At 36.3% G+C, this 20,371-nt stretch overlaps 1 protein-coding gene across 2 annotated transcripts; it reads right to left on the bottom strand.

Annotated features, from left to right (window-relative positions):
- Positions 1-6,841: 6,841 nt before the first annotated feature.
- Positions 6,842-14,212, bottom strand: LOC147277788 (putative phosphoribosylformylglycinamidine synthase, chloroplastic/mitochondrial). Of its 2 annotated transcripts, none has more exons than XM_086253907.1 (7): positions 14,016-14,212; positions 13,706-13,775; positions 13,569-13,619; positions 10,741-13,387; positions 9,063-10,640; positions 8,662-8,804; positions 6,842-7,191 (listed from the first exon to the last, which is right to left on the bottom strand). In XM_086253907.1, exons 3-5 carry the CDS (start codon positions 13,608-13,610, stop codon positions 9,094-9,096), a joined length of 4,236 nt encoding a protein of 1,411 aa, XP_086110033.1. In that variant the 5' UTR covers positions 13,611-13,619; positions 13,706-13,775; positions 14,016-14,212; the 3' UTR covers positions 6,842-7,191; positions 8,662-8,804; positions 9,063-9,093. The 2 variants fall into 2 exon arrangements, with proteins under 2 accessions (XP_086110033.1, XP_086110034.1); XM_086253908.1 differs by having other exon boundaries at positions 6,842-7,186.
- Between the last annotated feature and the right edge of the window lie 6,159 nt (positions 14,213-20,371).

The raw sequence follows: 20,371 nt of genomic DNA, 5'->3' as shown, positions 1-20,371 counted from the left end.
GGGCCCACAATTTAATAATAATAGAGAGAGAGAGTTTGTGGGCCCGTGTCAGGGGTTAGGTGGACCCGTGGGAAATGAGCGACACGAGTCCACCTAACCCCTGACACGGGTCCACAAACTCATCATCTCTTTCTCGCTCGTTGAACATAAGTGAGGGATTTATATTCGAATTTAGGGGAAAACGTAATGTTTTTGGAAGACTAAATGGTCAGAAGAGCGTTCGATGAGCGGGAAAGAGGTGATGGGTGTGTGGCCCGTGTCAAGTGGATATGTGTCGCTCATTTGGCGGGAAATGTATGCTGAGTTGGTGCCACGTCGCCAATTAATTCCCGTTAGCAAAAGCCAAGCTGACATTTAACTGATCTCTCAATAAATTGATGGGCGAAATTTCATTTTTCAATTTACATAATAAATCAGGTGTATATTTGAAATATTTGAAAGTTTGTGGACCCCGTTGAAATAGCATATATAGTTATGTATCTAAATTAAATTTATGCCTATAATTAATTTACTAGACCTTCATATAGTCAAGTTCATAATCTAGTAGCTAGATTGTTTATTTTAATATCTCAATTATACTTTGTTTTTCAACTTAATACTTCAATTTTAAAATATTGTATTATCATACCTCAGTTTCTATTTATATCAATTCATACCTTACGGAGGTCTTCCATTAGAAATATCGTTATCTACTGATGTGACTATTTTTATAAGCCAAGTCTTTACTTTTGTTTTGTTACTCTCATTTTGGTTACTTTTAGATCACCAAAGTGGTCATATGTGATTCTAATTACAAAATTTCAAGGAAGGAAATTCCCAACTTTATTTTATAATAAATTACTTCTAAATCCATATTTTCTAATTACTTTAACTACAAATTTAGTCAATTTAAAACTAAACTGGAAGGACATTCTTTTCGTCTATACTAACATGACTCTATCTCTCACACACTCTCTCTATCATCGCTATCCCCTTCTTCTCTCTCTATCGGTTGCCCTTTCTCTCTCATCGCTCTCCTTCTCTCCCTGTCTCTCTGTTTCTCACTCTCTCCTTCTTTTGTCTCTATCTATCTGTGTGTCTCTCTCTCTTGGCGCTTTTTGATCCTCCTCCATCGATATGTGCCACCGATGCAGTGGATTTAATGCATATTGAGTTCATTTAGAGTTCCAAATCTGATTTGATTTTCATTTTTTCAATTCAATTTGAAGCTGCAAGCCATGTTCGAATTAAGACTAAAGTACATTTTTAGTCTCTGTACTTTAACAAAATTTTCACTTTGGTTCCCGTTCTTTCAATTCTGGCAATTTTAGTCTCGTACTTTCATTACGTTTGCAATTATGTCCAAACTGTTAACTCCGTTTATATTTTTGACGTAAATATGATGTGACAGCGCATATGAATGAATATTTTAGACATTCCATGATTAATACGATTTAAATAAACAATTTAAATGAAATATAATTAAGAAAGAAATAAAGGACAAAAACTTAAATAATTAAGAAAAAAAAGACATGTGTCTAAATGTGATTGGACAACGTCACCCGGTTAAATGAATTCCACTTATAAGTCATTTAAAATGTATAAAATATCTGTTACGTCATAATTCTGCCAACAATTTAAACCTAATTAATTATTTGAACTCAAGTGCAAACTTAATGAAAATACTAGACTGAAATTTCTAAAATTGAAAGAACGAGAAAATTGAAAAAACGAGACCAAAGTGAAATTTTTGTTAAAATATAAGGACCAAAAGTGCACTTTGACCTTGAATTAAAGTTTCAGATCGCATTCGATTTTGAACCATTTCTATATAGAGTTGCTTTCAGTAGGAACAATTAAAGACTAAGCATTATACTCCAGTAATGAATCAAATGATATTAAAAGCTTCCCCCTTAAGCCAAACTTTGCCAATCACGCATAAAGTTAAAAAAATTCCAGAGTGAATGGAGGACTACCAGTAGCACGCGTTTTCTTTCTCCATTTTTTACTTTTTATTTTAGTCAAGTCTTTACTTTTTGTTTTGTCACTCTCATTTTGGTTACTTTTAGATCATGAAAAAAATGGTCAGATGTGATTGCAATTATAAAATTTTAAGGGAGGAAATTCCCAAGTTTATTTTAAGGAATAAATTCATGTCACCCACTTCGAAACTACTCCAACATTCATGAGAGGGAGGGTGGAGTTGATGGGGAGTGTCGTCTTGGTCACACGTCGTAAGGAGGGTGGAGTTGATGGGGAGGTCGAGAGGGAGGATGGAGTTGAGATGGGCAGGGTTCTGGGTATGAGGGAAGAAGAAGTGGAGTCGGGTGGGTCTGCTTAGACGGTCAGTGGAGGCGCTGGGCCGAAACCGGCCCGTTAGTGAGCAGGCGGGCAGGTCGGGGTCGGACAGGTTGATGCCCAGTCCTAGTGCGAAGGGCAGCTGGGCTCGGCAGGGAAGCTTGGCAGCGACGCAGGCAAGTGGAGTGGCACCATGGAGGACCGGCTTGGTACCGGTTTTTTGCAATTAGGCCGGCTTGTTCATGGGGTTCTAGATCTGGGTTTTAAAAAAAAAAAAAAAAACCTATAGGAAATATAGTTTTTCTTTTTACACCACATCAATATTTCTAAAATACTATAACTTATAATTAAAAGTATAAAAATTAATTTTTTTCAAAATATTGTGATAGGATTTATTTTTAGTAAAATGAAATTTTTTTCACTTAAAAAAATTGTGATTATTTAATCGTTGACATAAATATTATTAATTTTGTATGAGGGTATTTTAGTTATCAAACTGGTTTTGATTCCGACTCCTGCCAATTTGTAAACACGTTTATGAGAATCAATTTTATTTTCATTCTGATTCTTAATAGTTGGTAAACATGTTAATGAGAATTGTTGATTCTGTTTCATGCCGATTCTGATTCATACTGATTCCGATTTATACGTATTATGATTCATGCTTATTATGATTCATACTCATTCCGATTCCAATTTAATAAACATGTTTATGCCGATTCTAATTCATATTAATTCTGATTTATACTTATTTTGATTCATGCTCATTCCGATTCCAATTTAATAAACATGCCCTAAGAGGAAAGAAGCTGACATCCAAAGCACATTGCAAGCCAGCTTGAATAGCCAAAACCTCAGTAACTAAAACACACACCATCCCCGCAATTCGGATTCACTATACATCAATAGCGGCATCACCATCAATTTATAGCACAACTGCACTAGTGTACTAATAAATGGTAGGCTAACATGTGTTGATTGGCCATTGTTAATAAGTATGTGTATAATGTGTATTAAGAAATTCTAGCGTATAGAGAAATACATGCATCTCTAAAGTATATAATATGAAATAAATGCACCAAAATTCTTTATTATAAATTACATTTAAATTAATAAAATATTTTAATATTACATAATAGTCAATGTGAATTTTATTCCATAATGATTAATGCTCATTCCAATTGTTGATGTCATATATTTTGATGCATTGGAAAATATCAATTTACCCATTATGTTTTTTTTATTACTCATAGACATACAATTATGACATTACCCTTGACTTAGCTTATAGTATAGCAATAGAGTTTAGTGTATATAAATGAGATTTATAATTTACAAATAAGGTTTAGAATTTAGAATTAGAGTTATGTAGCCTATGGCTTAGGGTTTAAGTAATCCAAAACTCAAGAACTAACCCTAAGTCGTTTTTCTATACAGCAATAAACACAAACCAAATGTAATTCTAAATATGCATACTAATGTATATTTATTAGTCTATTATAATTTATCTTCTTTTTTTTTTAGTCAATGGTAATTAAAAACAAATTATGAAAAGCTACATTGATTTAATTTGAAATTTTGAAAATATTTATTAATTTATTTATAACCTCAATTATTTATTATTTCCATATTTTTTTTGGTAAAAATTTTATCATATTTTCAAATAAGAGGAAATTACAAATTTGGTCAACTTATTTTATACCTAGTTCAATTTTGGTCAACGAATTTTTTTAAGTTATGTTTTGGTACACTAATTGTTCACTTATTCAATAAAGGTCCAGATTTGTAACTTTAAATACTTTTGGTTGTATTTTCTTCAATTATAATTGAAGTATAAGTTAGATTTCATCATTTCTTAGTCATAGGAACCAATTTGGAGTATTAGAATCTAAGAAAATTAAGATTGAGTGAAATTTGAAAAATTGACAGTTTCGAGTACCCTACTTTGGGGTCAATTATCTTGAGTTTTTGAACTCCAATTTGAATGATCTTTATATGGTTGTAAAGAAGAGATGCGTAACTTTTAAACAAATATATGTTTGCTGAATTTGAGTCAAATTTAATAGGGTAAAAGGCAAACTAAATTTGAAAAAACAAATCTGAACCTTTATTGAACAAGTGGATCAATTAATGGAACAAAACAGAACTTAAAAACGATTGTGAACTAAAATTGAACTAGATATAAAATAAGTGGAGTAAATCTGTAATTTTCTCTTTCAAATAAATATACATTCTTTTCAATAGAACTTATAATTAAATATTCGCACGTGTGGGAAATATGTTTTGTTTGCACCAAGGAGTAAAATTTCGTTTTTTAAGGGTATGAAAATTTTAACACTATACCAAATTAATTTCGAAAAATTTCGAAAAATTTCGCCGAAATTTCGCCGAAATTTTCGAGTCGCGGGTTCTGGGCGAGTGAGGAGGCGCGAGGCTGGCTGGGCAAGGAGGGAGGAGGCGAGCGATGGGCGCGGACGGTGGATCTGTGCAAGGTGAGCGAGCGGCGCGAGGCTGGCTAAGGAAGGAGGGATGAGGCGAGCAGCGCTAGACTGGCTGGGGAAGGAGGGAGGAGGCAAGCAGCAGGCGCGGGCGGTGCGGGCGGCGCGGGAGGAGGGCGCAGATCTGGTGGCTGGGGAAGGACTGAAGGAAGGGAAGACCAGTGGGGGAAGAAGAGGAAAAGAAAAGAAAAAAACAGGAAGGGCACGGGGGAAGAAGAGGAAAAGGGAGAAAAAGAAAAGAAGAGAAAAGAAAGGAAAAGGAAAAAAAAAAAAAAGAAGAGGAAGGGCACGGGGGAAGAAGAGGAAAAGGGAGAAAAAGAAAAGAAGAGAAAAGAAAGGAAAAGGAAAAAAAAAAAAGAAAAAAAAAAGAAGAGAAAAGAAAAAAAAAAAAGAAAAGGAAAGAAAAAAAAAGAAGAGAAAAAATGAAAGAATTATTTTTTTTTTTTTAAGGTAGATTGAGATTTGGAGTCTTTAGACAATTGGAAAGAAAAAAAAAAAGGTTTGAGATTTTATTTGGGGTTTGATCTGGTCATTTTTGTGTTTCGTTTAGTTATAAACATAAATTATGAAAAAGAAATTTATCCCCTTATCATGAAGTTTCATTTTCTTAATGGTTTTCCAATTTTGATAATTTGTAAGATTGAAATTTTAAGTAAACAGTTGTCACCGCTGCTGCTATCGGATTGGTTCTATTTTAACCCAATTCGGCTTAATTTAACTATCGAAGACCATTTTCAAGTCCCTTTGAGCAAGCTTGCTACTTTTCGTTGCCACATTAGTGATTTATTCGTGTAATTTTATTATGTAATTATTAATTAGTGAAGTATTTTTTTAACAGTATTGTCTCCGGCGCACATTATATTCATCACATATCACATGAAATCTACTATATTATTTGATTTCTTCAATATTTTTTATCAATGTAGTAGATAATATGTTAAATAAACATATGGTCAAGTTTCATTCAAAATTTCCATATTTTGATAGCAATTTTCGACGTTTTTGTCTAATTTTATCGAAATCGAAATTTTAATCGAAATTTCCGCGAAAATTTCCGTCAAATTTCCTCGAAACCGAAATTTTACTCCTTGGTTTGCACTGCATATTTACTGACTGAATAAGACATTGCCAGGAACCTACAGTTTCCTTTGAAATAAATAGCATCAATAGACAGTCTTTTCAGAATTAGAATCAAGTAAGATATGTCAATGGTTAAAATGAATAAATAATCATAATGTAATTACAAGTGCAAGTTTTTTACTGAAAGTTGAAGCATTCACAAAAAGCAAACAAATCACCAGCATCATCACTATACCAAGAACTATCATCTGAAAGCTATACATCACCATTTGGTGTAGTCAGCAGATGATGATTTGACTCCTCACTTCCTGCTGTTGCAGATGATGCAACATATTCTGATCCATCATCATCATCTGTATTGATATAATATAGGAAAAAAAACTCCATGTAACAAACAAGTAAAGCACACGCATGCATCCATATACACCACATACACGCATGATTCAAATCCTTTTCACCAAACGATTAAAGCTCTCATTAACATATGAATCTAGAACTAATTCAAATGATAACCCTAGATTCTATGAATAGGTGCACATAATTGATGGCAGCCTGCATGGAATTCTATTCTCAGGATCCAAAAAATAGAATCAATCATCATCATAATAAATATAGCTTAACCAACTTGAGTTCCCAACTATCCATAACAGATCAATGTAACATCCAAAAGCAATTAAGCAAGCTGGTTGAGTCCATCAACCCCAGTGTTTGATGGTTCTACCTTTCCTACAAATAAATTTCCAACAAATTCACAAAGATAATTCGAATAGAAGGGCAAACCAGGGTCATCAACAAAATATATCACATTTGTTCAGCTCTGCTCAGCCGAACAAAGTTCGGACACATGCTTATAAACTTACACACGCTTATAAACTTACACACATCTTCTTCTTCTTTTTTTTGTTTCCAAATTCATATTCTAATTGTCCATCTCACTCTAATATGCATAACACTAGAACAAGCCCTATTTCTAAACAAACTCATCATACCTCAAATATAAAGATTTCAATTCTATGGCAATTCACTAATTTAAACCACAAATCAAAATATCTCAGTCCAAAAAAAGAACACTCAGAAACTTTTAAGCAATTTAAGGTAAACATTAAATATAAAAACATGTCTAATTTTAAAAGAAGCCCTATGAGGTGTGATCTAGGACTTGAGTAACATATAAATGTAACAAACAAAAGGCTCCATAAGAACAATGTCTCAGCCACGTTTTTATCCTTATATAACAGTTGTACTTTCGTCCTATAGTAACAAACATAAGGCTCCATGATCCGTTAGTTCTCCTCAAAAGCAAGCATCCAAAATCCAATAGCCAAGTGTCTCTAAACTGCCAAAAAAATGGCAATCATTACAAAGTTCATCCAAAGCCATAAAATAAGAAACAGGTAAAAGTAAGCAAATATTAAATAATATTTCTTAAACTTGTAAAATTCGTCCAAGCAACAATTTCTTGCAAAAGCATCACGAACTGATAAGATTATATGCAAAACAAGTTAACAAGAGATAAGATTTGGATTACACCGCTTTCTTTGCAATCTACTCAATCAAGCTATGAATTAATTACTGTTCCTATAAGCGCTAGGGAATCAACTTCTAAAAAATCACAGTTAATCGACTCTGTATCAATTAATCAATTGCATAATAAAACAGCTATATCAAGAAGAAACTGCTTCAGATTTAAATTTTTATTTGTAATATATTTGCTACAGAAACAAGAAAGCAACTTAGATCCTGTCCTACAACCATTTCTTTTTTATTTTTCTGCATTATATTTCTATAACCATCTCCAAAATGAAATCAACCAACACAATTAACACAAACATTAAGAGCTAAAAAATTACCAACAGATTTATCAGAAGAAAGAAAGAAAAAAAAAAAAAAACTGAAATATATGAGAGGCCACATAATTCCTACTGTTTCACTCCTGTTCCCCTTGAACCTCTCAGCAAGGATGACAAATGCAGCACGGAGAAAGTCTATACACATGATATAATCAGTGCCTAAAATTCACAAGGTGGTTCAATAAAGTGCAATCTAAAGGTCTGTACAATAATTAAAGTGTTATAATACTTTGTTTCACATGCTGATCACACTAATCTCAGATGTCTGCATATTTCAAGCAAAAGAGAAATACTTGTTTTAATCCAGAAAAATTCAACTCTATTTAAGGTTTTTTTTTTCACTTGAAAAATAAGACATTAAATTTGATTGGCAGGACAAAACAGTGAAATCAATTCTGTATGCAGGAGGTTGGTTTACATGGTTACATTACTTATTTAAACTCAAGTTAATAGTTCTGGTGCAAATTTTGTAATCTTAAGTTAATTTAATTATTTACATTTCCTTTGAGCATAAGAGGTCGTTTCACTATGTAATTTGGTTCAACAACAACCATTGTACTTTAAACAATAAAAGCCACTCTCAAGGATAGTGGGAGATGTTTTATCAGTAATGGTCTAATTATCTCCAAAATGACAGAAACCAAAGCAGAAATATTCAGTCCTTTAATCATAATATCTATTATCACCATATGTATGCTCCATTTGTTCACCAATAAGACCCCGCAGGAATTTGGAATCCTTTAACATTTTCTCTGAGCAAGCAAATAGTTTTAATTGGTAGAAATCTGAAGTCAATTAAGTACGCAAAGTACCTATACTGCTGATAAATCTGTTGGTGCTTTATCAGCAGTTATATAGGGTTCAATACAACAAGAACTGCCATTTGACTCCCTAATTTAACCAACAAAGCTTGTATTAAACTAATAGTGTCCTACAATCAAAAAGGTGAGAAATACCAGATGCACGCGTCCTTAGGCAGGGCCCAACCTGAAATAGCCACAATAATGAGCAACAAGGGGCTGAATGCTGACGTGCAAAAAGGGCTCGTCTCTGAATACTCCAGGAAGAACAAAATAGCTAGTGGATAATTCAAAATTCCCTGAAATTATCATCATGATAAAAGTTAATTTAATGGTTATGAATTCATGAATAAGCTAGGCATGCACCCAAAGTTCACATCAAATTTTCAGAAAAGGCGAAAAAATAAAATTAAAACAAAACCATAAAGCCTTATACAAAGGTGAAAATTCAAATGCATGTTTCCACAGCCACTAAGCATACTCTATAAGTAAAGCAATAAGTACTGTTTCAGAATGCAATAAAGCAGAACTCTCATGAAGAACACTGAAACACTAACCATCTTTGTACAAAAAAGAACACAAAAGTTCTCAAGAACACCACTCTCTGGCATTCTGGAACATCCGCAACCATGGACTAGGGCCTTTCTTGTCCACATTCCATTTCTTAGGATACCATGGGAATTGCCACATTAGGAAGCAACGCTCTGGATGAGGCATCATGGCAAGATGCCTCCCATCAGGAGAACAAATTGCAGCAACCCCCAAAGGAGAGCCATTGAGGTTGAAAGGGTAATGTTCTGTCTCATTACCATCATCATCACAATATCGTACAGGTGCCAACTTTGAATGAAGCACACGATCAAGAACACCGTCATCAGGGAAATATGCCCTTCCCTCACCGTGGGCAGCCCACACACCCAATGTACTGCCCTCCATTCCTCTAAACATCATAGCCGGTGAGTCTTTTATTGTCACACTGGTGAATCGGCATTCAAACCGTCCCGACTCATTGTGAATGAACCTCGGTTGTGAAGGATCCCCACCACCACCATGCACACCCCCAACCTGAGGACCCGGGACCCACCCCAAAAGAGCCATAAGCTGACACCCATTGCAAACTCCAAGACTAAAAGTGTCTGGCCGCTTATAAAACTCCTGAAATTGATTTAGAAGGGGCTGATTAAATCGAATTGAAGCAGACCAACCTTTCGCAGAATCAAGCACATCAGCATAGCTAAAACCTCCAACAAACACAACTCCACGAAACTCATGCAGTGATATGGCTCCATTAAGAAGGTCTGACATTGTAACATCCCATGGTTCAAAACCAGACGCATAAAATGCTGCAGCCATTTCTCTGTCCCCATTGCTGCCTTCTTCTCGAATTATAGCCACTTTCGGTTTGCAGGCTATGTTCATATACTTTTCACCTGTGAAAGAAGGAGTGAAAGACAATTCCCATGAAGGCTCATGGCGATCTTTCAACCCTTCTTTCTCTAGATCCACACAAGAAGCCAATCTTTGGAACTTCTCCAGCTGAAAACTAGTTTCCTCCCACAAGTCCCTTAGGAAAGAAGTACTCTCATTCAAATGAGTTACCCCATCAACCTTTAACTCTATTGAGGGGGTGGCAGTCACTTGTCCAATGATCTCAGCAGAAATACTTTCACTGCTAAGCTTCCCCATCACCAGATCCAAGTTTTTCTTGCTGACCTCTATAATAAGACCAAGTTCTTCAGAAAAAAGTGTTTGAAAGAGGCTCTTCCCATGTGAAGTCAATTCCAAGGTAATGCCACAATTCCCAGAAAATGCCATTTCGAGGGCACAAACCAGTAGTCCACCATCACTGATATCATGACCAGCACTGATCAATTCATCATCAAGAAGGGCCTGAACTCCCTCAAAAACTTGCTTAAGATAAGGAACATCCTCAAGGTCAGGACACTCGTTGCCAATTTGGTCAAAAACCTGAGCAAGAGCAGACCCACCTAACCGCCGCTTTCCCTTTGCCAAGTCAATGTGAAGCAGCACGCCATCATCTCCAAGCTTCAAATCGGGGGTTACTGTTTTTGTTATGTCAGGACAAGTGCAATAAACACTGATTACAAGATTTCCAGGAGCCTTAACAACCTCACCTGCAGCATTTTTATAAAAGAAACAAAATTTTATTCAATCACAACATGTACATATAAGTGGACAAGATATCAACTACAAGCAAAATATACATAACCTCACCTGCAACATGGGCTGCCATGGAAAGACTGTCCTTCCCCCCATCAATAGCAATACCAAGTTTAATCATAGCATCCGAAAGAGCTGTAGCAGCATCATACATAGCTGCTCCTTCCCCATCAAGCTTGGCCGCGTACATCCAATTCCCACTTGCTTTAACATCAGATAGAGAAGTGACCTTTGCCCAAACAAGATTTGTGAGTGCTTCACCAACAGCCAATCTCGCCATTGCTTTTGGATTCAACAAACCTTTGATTGGCTGCTCCCCAATGGCACATGCACCTCCAGTCAAATCAGTAAAAGTCTGAGCTATTACTGCAACATCAGAGAGAGGAATTTGCAGGGGCCCAACAGTTTGCTGCTGTGCTACAAGACCTGTAACACACCTATCTACTTTTGATGTCAAGAAGCGTTTTGAACAGATGGATGGAAGTCTCAATACCCTCTTAAGCGAATCCATCACCGTAATCCCAGGAGCAATATCAAGTGGTTCTCGTGCATCAGCCATCCGGTGGAATTCAAAATTTTTTTGTGGCATATCACCAAGTACTTTCTCAAGCTCCAAATTGACTGGTGGGGAAGGGGGAGGGAGTCCACTTGACTGACATCTTTGAATAGCTAAGCTATCAATTAAAACAACACGCCCCTCACCATTTATTGTTCCAATAACAGCCATAGAAACCCTTTCTCTTTCACATATTGATTGCAAAAGGTCGTGGCTTTCAGGATTCACCAAGATTGCATCTTGCTCCTGATATTCTGCACCCCATATCTCCAAGACAGACATTGTGTGATCGCCAACTACAATTGCCCGGATATCAATCTGACCACCCTTAGGGTATATAATTTCCTTAACAACATTGCAGTTTCCACCAGCTCCCTGATCATGAATGCTAATGATTGGGTTATTCTCCCCCATCTCAATGCAGGCACGAACCACACGATACAGTTTTTGTGCCATCTCAGCATCTCCACGCTGTACAGCATTAAAATCAAGCTCTGCATCATTCTGACCACTAACCATGCTCGATGCAGCCCCACCACCCATTCCAATACGATATGCAGGGCCTCCAATCTTTACAACCAACATTCCAATGTCAGGCTCTCCTTTTGATATATGGGTGTGATCAATTTGCCCGATGCCTGCACTAAACATGATTGGTTTCAACCATTCCCGTCTGTCCCCACTTGGAAGTCTCATTCCAAAAGTTCTAGTGTAGCCCTGAATCAAGGGCTCACCAAATTTGTTCCCATAGTCTGATGCCCCATTACTAGCATCTATGAGGATCTGCAAAGGTGAAGCCAAATTCGACGGATACGCAAAAGATGAATCTTCCCAAGGTGCATAAGATCCCTCCATATTGAGATTCCCGACACAATAACCAGCTGTAGCTGCTACAACAAAAGACCCCCTCCCAGTTGCATGGGTATCCCTAATTCGACCTCCCGCACCTGTCTCTGCACCAGGGTAAGGTGCTACAGCACATGGGAAATTATGGGTCTCAGCAGTAAATAAAATATCAAGGTCATGAGTAGCTATGTTCAACGGACATGTTGAACCTGGCTGCACTGGTCGCATTTGTTTCACAAGAAAGCCCTTGATTGCACTTGAGTTATCCTTGAACCCAATGACAGAATTGTTTGGGTTTGCCTGCAGAGTGCTTTTCACAATTTGCATTAAAGTTCTATCCATAGGTTGTCCATCTATAGAAATTTTACCAGTAAAAAACCAGTGCCTGCTATGCTCGCTGTTGGATTGTGCAATATCAAAAAGTTCAACCGTTGTTGGATTCCGCTTGATTTCTTCCCGGAATAGCCTAGTGTAGTATTGGAGATCTTGCTCATCAAATGCTAAACCCATTTCCTGATTAATCTCCTCCAATGCCTTCCGACCTCTCTCCATGACAAGTACATGACGAACTTCTTCCGCAACCACACTTGTTTCAAAGGAAGTGAGCTTTTGGGTATAAACACACTCAGTCATCCGATCATGAACCATAGAAGCAAACTCATGAATTTGATGATCTGGCAACATGCCCTTACTAAACAACAAGTACCTCCTTGACCGTTCCAAACGAGTCACCTCTGTCAGGCCACAAGCTCGACAAATTGAGACAGCATTAGAAGACCATGCTGTTGTAAATGACAACCGAGGCCCAACCTCAACAATAACTGTATTCAGTCCTTCCTGCCTTTTCTTTTCAAGAAAGCTCTCGGCCCCCAAATTTTCAGGCTCATAGGTCTCCTGGAGAAGCCACTTAAGAACCATGAGCTTTTCACTCGAAAGCCGCAAATCAAGCCCAATGTTGAAACATTGCTCAGTTTTCAAACCAACTATCTGATTAGAAATTTTTGTCTGAACTGTCTTGAGAAGCTCAGATGTTGCACTCTCCTGAATCAGGGGGACACGATAAAAATGAATAACTTCCAAAGCAGGCTTCTCAACCAAGCTTGATTTCTCATCTACTGAGCTGCTCACACCGTCAGAAACAACAGCTCTAGGCTTTTCTTGAGCACGACACCTCAACGAAACACCTCTCCTATGAGCACAACCCAGTGCTGAACTGCGACCATGAAGTGCGCCCCAAAGCGTATGGCTTCTTCGCTTAAGAGAATTTCTATGCAAAAAGAGGCTCTGCCTATGGGTACCCTGTAATGAAAGTGAGAAAAAAAAAAAAGTAAATAAATAACACAATTGCGTTTGACTAAATCACAAAGTCTATAGTAGCTGGGGACTTATACAAAATTACAATCAAACAAGCAGAAATAATACGGAAAATATAATGCTACAATTTCTTAGTAACCAAACAAGGATAACAGAAATTACTTACTTGTAAGAATTCAGCAGCTGTTATTTCCCGAACACCAGCCATCAAATCAGCCTTTAAGAAACAACAAGAAAATTAAACAAACTGATTTCTAAAGATGCCTTTTTAGTGAAACAAACATAACAATAGTTAAAACTCACGTTGTATTCGTAAACGGTCAGCTATGGAACGATGTGCTGATGGGTGTGTGTCCGAAAAAATCACTTTGGTCTGAAATAAAACACAAAGAGAAAAAACCCATCAGAGGCCAATACCCAAAGCTATCCAAGCATGCCATGAAGTCCAAAAGCAAGAAAAACAGTGCAAAAAATAGAGAACCCAGAAAGAAAAGCACGCCAAACGGTCCAAGACCCAATAGGAATTCGCCAAAATAAGCACACACACAAAAAAATATATATTTACAATTCGAAGAAGAGAATAAACCCTGAAAAATTGTGAAAGACTTGTTACCCTGGTGATGAAATCGCGAACCCAAAAAATCCAACGGCCCAAAGAGCAAACCCTTAACAAAAATATTGCAAGAAATTGAAGAAGAAGATGATGGCTCAAGAAAGGATGAAAGGTTTCGGATGATTTGGGAATTGGGAGAAGGTGGCGCGACAGAGTAGGACTGAGAGAGTGAGAGACCCTAAAGAGGCTACAGCGAGATTTTGGTTTCGCCACATTTGTCTGAAAAAAATAAATGATTAATTAAAAAAATTATTTTTTATAAAACGCTCGTTTAGTATTAATTGCCTTGGCTTGAGCCGCCGCTAATCGCTATAAACTGTTACCATTTCACTTGTATTGCTCATAAAGGAGCTTAATGGTAAATTCCATTTGGTGGCGCTCTGGACTTAAAATTTGTGGTTGTTGTTGCATGTAGTACTCAGGGGAGGGATTATTGAAGGGACTGTTCGCAGTAATAGTAAAGAAGCCATTGGGAAGATTGATGATGATTTTGTTTGTGCAACTTTGGATTGATGTCCTCCTGAGAAATGTAACTATGGGTTGGTTCCTGGAGGAGGGATTATTGAAGGCAAACTCTGCAGTAACGTCTTCACTTTTCATGGGTTCTACAGTAATGTTTTCAAAGAGATGAGCTGGATATTGATTAAGCCGTTAATCTGTAATGGATTGAATTTGTTGGATTGCTGATTGTTCTTGATGAACCCTTCATGTATGAACAAAGATCAAAGTAACATGGACTGGTGTGGTACGAGTCTAATATGTTCCGATGATGAAGTCAGTGATGTGTCTTAGATGGTGTTTGAATAAGAACAAGGAATAACAAGCAAGAACAAATATTGAACTTGAGAGAATAATGAAGAACAAGGTAAGAATTTCTAGGTTATTCTCAGCTGATTATGTGTATTTGTGTGGTCTTTTGTGAATAGATTGTGAACTCTATCTTTGCGCATATAAGTGGGTTTATATAGGCAAAAGAAGTTTACTTGCATGAAGATAGATGAACGTTGGAAAAAAAGCCACGTCTAGGGTTCAGAACAGTACCGTGCACAGCTATCAAACACTTATGCATTCAATGCTGAATACAGGCATGGTAAGTCATAGTAGGCTATTTCCAAGAGTCATGACTGGGGTCTAAGATGTCAGACTTTATTGCACGTCCCATCATAGATATTCAAGCATGGCAGTTCATCCTAATTCTGACCTTTTAGTATAGCGTTTGGATGGCGGATCCAAGCTGAACTAATCACAGAATTTCTCTGAATTATCACATGACTGAAAATATGCTCAGCGAGTTTGTAGATAATCTGAGCCGAGCTGGATATTTGGAATTTAAGAATCCGTATAAAACACATTTTTGAGAGATCGGATTGGTTGAATAGCGTCAGAATGGCCGAGCCGAACTGAAATGAGCGAAGATGAGCTTTCGAGCGAGAGCGAACAATTCTCAAGAATTGAGTTCGGTTCGGACTAAAGATGGCACCTCCGATCAGATCTGGCGCACCAAGAGAGACATGATTGATCAAGCTAGTGGTTGAAAAGTCAAAATGCCAGATAAGATTCATAATGCCACGTGGAAGTTCATGATTGGTTGCTGAACTCTCGTGGATTTATCCACAAACAGGTTGATTCCTCAACCATATGTAGAGAGAAAAGAGGAAGTACGAGAGACAGAGAGAGAGAGACAGAGACAGAGACAGGGACAGAGAGAGACAAAGAGACAGAGAGAGGACCTACCTGTAGCTGCGTGAGGAAAAGAATTAAAGAAGAATAGAAATTGATTTTGATAAGTTGAGAATAACCTAACATCTTAAAATATATTAATCAGTTTATCTGCTAGTTTTAGTATAACTATAATTATTGGGACAAAAAACTCTAAGTAAGGAGGCAGGTGGTCCAGCGGATAGGGCATTTATTGAGACAAAAAACTCTAAGTAAGGAGGTAGGTGGTCCAACGGATAGGGCATTGCATCTCTATGGGTCTTGGGTTTGAATCATCTGCTATATTTGAAGTTTTAGTTTGTTAGAGTTATTTTTTTTTAGTTTTAGGAATTTAGAGTATTAAAAAATTAATTAAAACACATAATTTAATTAGATAATTACAATAAGTTAATAAAACATTTCAAAATTACAAAAATGTCAATACCAAATTTTCTATTCCATTTTAATCGATTATATAATTTTATAAATTATGTTTTGATCAATAGCCCTACGGGCCCTAGCCCATTACTGATTTTTCTTTGAGTTCGTTTTACCTTTTTGCCCCAACTCATTGCTTTATTTTAATAATTCAGTTAGTTTGTTATCTTTAGTTTGGACACATGTCAACTTCTGGTTAGTTTTGACCTTTTTGTAATTTTTCGAAATTTTCATGGTAATGTCAGTAGCTGTAATTTCTAGTATTTGTTATGTCATCTTTTATATAATGCATAATTTCATTTAATTCATTTTAGTCAATAGTGACTATTTTGGGATTTAGAAAATGTTCATTGAACTATTTGTAATTTTGAAATGTTTTATTAACTTTTTTTAAATAGCCCTAATTTGATAGATACCAACTAATTTAAATACTTTTTAATAGCATACTGATATTATAACCAAAGAGTAAAATTTCAGTTTTGAGGAAATTTCGATTAAAATTTCAAGTTCGACAAAATTAGACAAAAAAGACGAAAATTTTGAATAAAACTTTATCATATATTTATTTAATATATTATCTACTACATCGATGAAAAAAATATTGAAGAAACCAAATTATATAGTAGGTTTCATGTGATATAAGATTAATATAATGCGCTGTGATGACAAATACTGTTAAATAAAATTAGTATAATGAATAAATGAAATTAGTATATTCTTTATACTCTATAATCTATACACTAACCCTAATACTAAACCTTATATACTCTATATATTCTAATACTCTTTATACTCTATAATCTATGCACTAAACCCTATATACTCTATATTCTTTAGGATGCTATAAGATATTAGGGTTTAGGCCCTTTAGGGCATTTTTAATTATTTTTTATATAAAAATGTATTAGGGTTTAGGGTTTAAAAACAACTAAACGAAACCCTAAAAGAGCCAAACCAAAGCCCAAACCTTTTTTTCTATCTTTCTAATTGCCCAAAGGCCCCAAACCCCAATCAACTCTAAGGCCTTTTTTTTTTAGTGCTACTATTTGCACACCTTTTTTTTTTTTTAATTGAAAAATTGTCTCCTACACACCTCCTATTCTCTTCTAAAATTGAAAATTTCTCTTTAACACACTCCTCCAATTACCCTAATACCCCTATTTTATTTATTTTACAAAATTTCTCACCACAACACACCCCTATTAACTTAGACAAAAAAAACCACACACCCAGCCCCTCCCCTCCCCTCTCAACCACATCCCTCCCTTCCCTTCCCTCACCCGACCACCTCCTTCCCTTTCTCTTCTCCACGTAGCACCAACCCTCCTCCATGCATGCCTGTGCATCGCGATCACTCTGCACGAGAAGTGGCGAGCATACCTGTCTACCCGTGCATCGAGAACACTCTACATGAGAAGTGGCGAGATTATCTGCATGCTCGTGCATATGCACGAGATGTGGCGAGCTTATTTTCTAAGTATATGGCCAGTTTTCCCCTGGGCTTCAGTATCAATGGTTGAAATATCAGTTTATACTGAATGATTTATTTAGAAAATGAATATGAGGTTTTATTCATTTTTAATGCATTTCATTCTTTCGAGATCTCTGCACATCTTATACTTATGAGGTTTCCTATGCATTGGGAAAATATACAGATTTGAGCTGATTGGAAAATGGATTGTGAAATGAGTTTTAAAACTGGGGGCTTTCAAAGAAATGAGCTAAAAGGAAATAAGCAATTTTATAAAATGGTTTTCAAAGGATTTGTTTTAAATTTTATTTTTGTCCACTCACTGAGATTAGTCTCACATTTTTGTTTTTAACGTTTTCCCTCAGGTATAAGAGATCGTTGAGGTCGAACCGCACCACGTCGAGACATCCAAGTATTCCATTCCCACCTGTTAGTATCATGGGATCAAGTTTCTCCTTGTAATTGTTATAATGAGAAGTGTTTGTAAATTTTATTAGATATGCTTTGATTAGATTGATACTACTTGGTATGGGTCTGAGACCCTAATTGGATTGTGGTTAGGGTTGATTTCTGAATTTTTCTTTTAGAATAAAGCATATCATTGCATTAAAACAGCCAAAAAAGCAGAGATAATACAAAATATGAGCCAAAAGGCTTACAAGAAAACAAAAACCCACAAAAATGGAGCAGAAAAGCCCACAGAAAATCCAAGATCTTATAACATCGGCATCGGCATCGAACAGATACTATAGCCACCAAACGGAGCCAGATAAGCACCGTAGGAATTAGCGAACTAGTCGCGTTTGGGTTCACGATCCTACCAACATCTCTAAGTCGAGGTTGACAATAGCGCAAAGTGGCGGATCGGGCAGTAGTAACCGGTGAAAACATGACCGGTACCGACGAAAATAGTGACTTCCTAACACCTTGTGATGAGCGCCAAAGAAAACCTGAAAGCATCAAAACACAAAACAAACCAAATCGGAAAAACTCTCACGAAGAGAGGTGGAGAAACTCTCGCAAGGAGAGATGGAAACGCTATCACTTATTGGGAAGAGAGTATCCCAAAGGACAAAAATAAAAACACAGAAAAATGAAAAGAAAAACAAATAAGAGAGGGGTGAGGGGGGAGCAATATGTGAGAACACAAGGGCCACCCCTCCCCCATGGATAGGTTGAGGAGAAGAAAGAGTTTTTTTTTTTTGTGGCAGCTAGGGTTTTTCTCTAGGGTCTTAATTCTTTTTCCTCAGTTTGGTTTGGAATGGCTAAACATATCCATATTTTCCATCAGTTGGGGTTGATTTCTGAATTAGAAGAGTTATTCGTTTTATGAACAAGTGGGATTGTTCAATTTACAGGGGAGATGCTGCCGAATTTTCGGTAGGATTTCACACTTAAATTGACATCTCTATAAAGGTCATAAGAATGTTTGAGGTTAGTGGGCTAACACCTTACCGGTGTTGGACCCCACAGGATCGCCTTGGGTTCGAAGGTAGAATCTGCGTCAGTCCTATCATCCGAACCGACTTTTACGGATCGAATGGTACCATCGAACCAATTATGGTAGGTCGATTGTCGAGTAAAAATTGACTCATTCCTACCCTTAGGTGGGATGTAGTTTTGGGTTGGGGTAAGGGTAGTTTGGGGATTTTGGGTGGTGGTGAAGAGAGTGAAGAGGTTGTGGAAGTCATTGGAGGTTTCATGGTGGTGGTGGTGGTTTGGATTGGATGAGGGAAGGCCTAGGAAAGCTGAGAGTCTACTCTCCATGGCTGTGACTCAATTCTATTTTTCTCTCAGTTTTTGAGGTGAGGTTTATGCAGATGAGCGATTGAGTGCCATGGAAAAGGTAGATATGGTGTCATTTTGGGTGTGCAAGTGGGTAGGTAGGTAGGTGTATTTGGAAATTGGAATTGGGGTGTGTTTTGGGCTAAACCTAACTTCCTTATCACATTCTTTTATGGACTTGTTATAGTGATGTACGGGCCTTTTTTGTTTAATTTGTTGGGCCAAATTTCTTATATAAATTTTACTTTCTTTAAAAAAAAAAAAAAAAAAAAGATCCTATAGGTGATTGATAAACGTGTAATTATGTGGTGGCAAATGTTATTCTTATAATTGAATCGAATCGAAAAATATTTTGTATTACTCATCCCAATATTAGATTAAAGTCATAGTTGGTATTTCCATTGGCTATTCCCAAAGAATTCAGGTTTCCAATAAATTCTTGTTTTCTCCTAAGTGAAAAGAACATTGGGATAGCATCCAATCAAAATCAAGAAGGATCCAATTAAAGCAACAATAATGGTTCTTTTTCTAATAATGCTAGGGATCGTCAAATGTAATGTTAGGTTGTGTTCTACATTTAAAATCTACCAATGTAACACATCAAATAGAAATAAGTTTGTTATCAAACTTACTTATCAAATTTTGTATCACAATTCGTATATATTAGAAATAATTGAGGTTCAAAATCGGATCATATAATAAATAAAATTTTGTGAACAAATTTAGTGAATATAGTAGTACTCTTTGTTTTTAGGATAAATGACCATTTTGGTTTGGGTCAATTCAAAAAAATCAATACATATTTTTAATATTACAAATGAGTCAATTAACTTTTTCAAAATATCATGATAGTCACTATTTACCAAAATAAAATTAAGACAAACTATGTGAATTAACAACCAGACAAAAAATAAAAGGAATTTACGGATTCTGCCATTATGCAAACAAGTTGTTGACGTCATCA

This window comes from Dryas octopetala, chromosome 8, assembly GCF_963921425.1.
Source record: "Dryas octopetala chromosome 8, drDryOcto1.1, whole genome shotgun sequence".
In the NCBI taxonomy this organism is placed as follows: domain Eukaryota; kingdom Viridiplantae; phylum Streptophyta; class Magnoliopsida; order Rosales; family Rosaceae; genus Dryas; species Dryas octopetala.
This window is presented reverse-complemented; position numbering and strand designations above follow the sequence as displayed.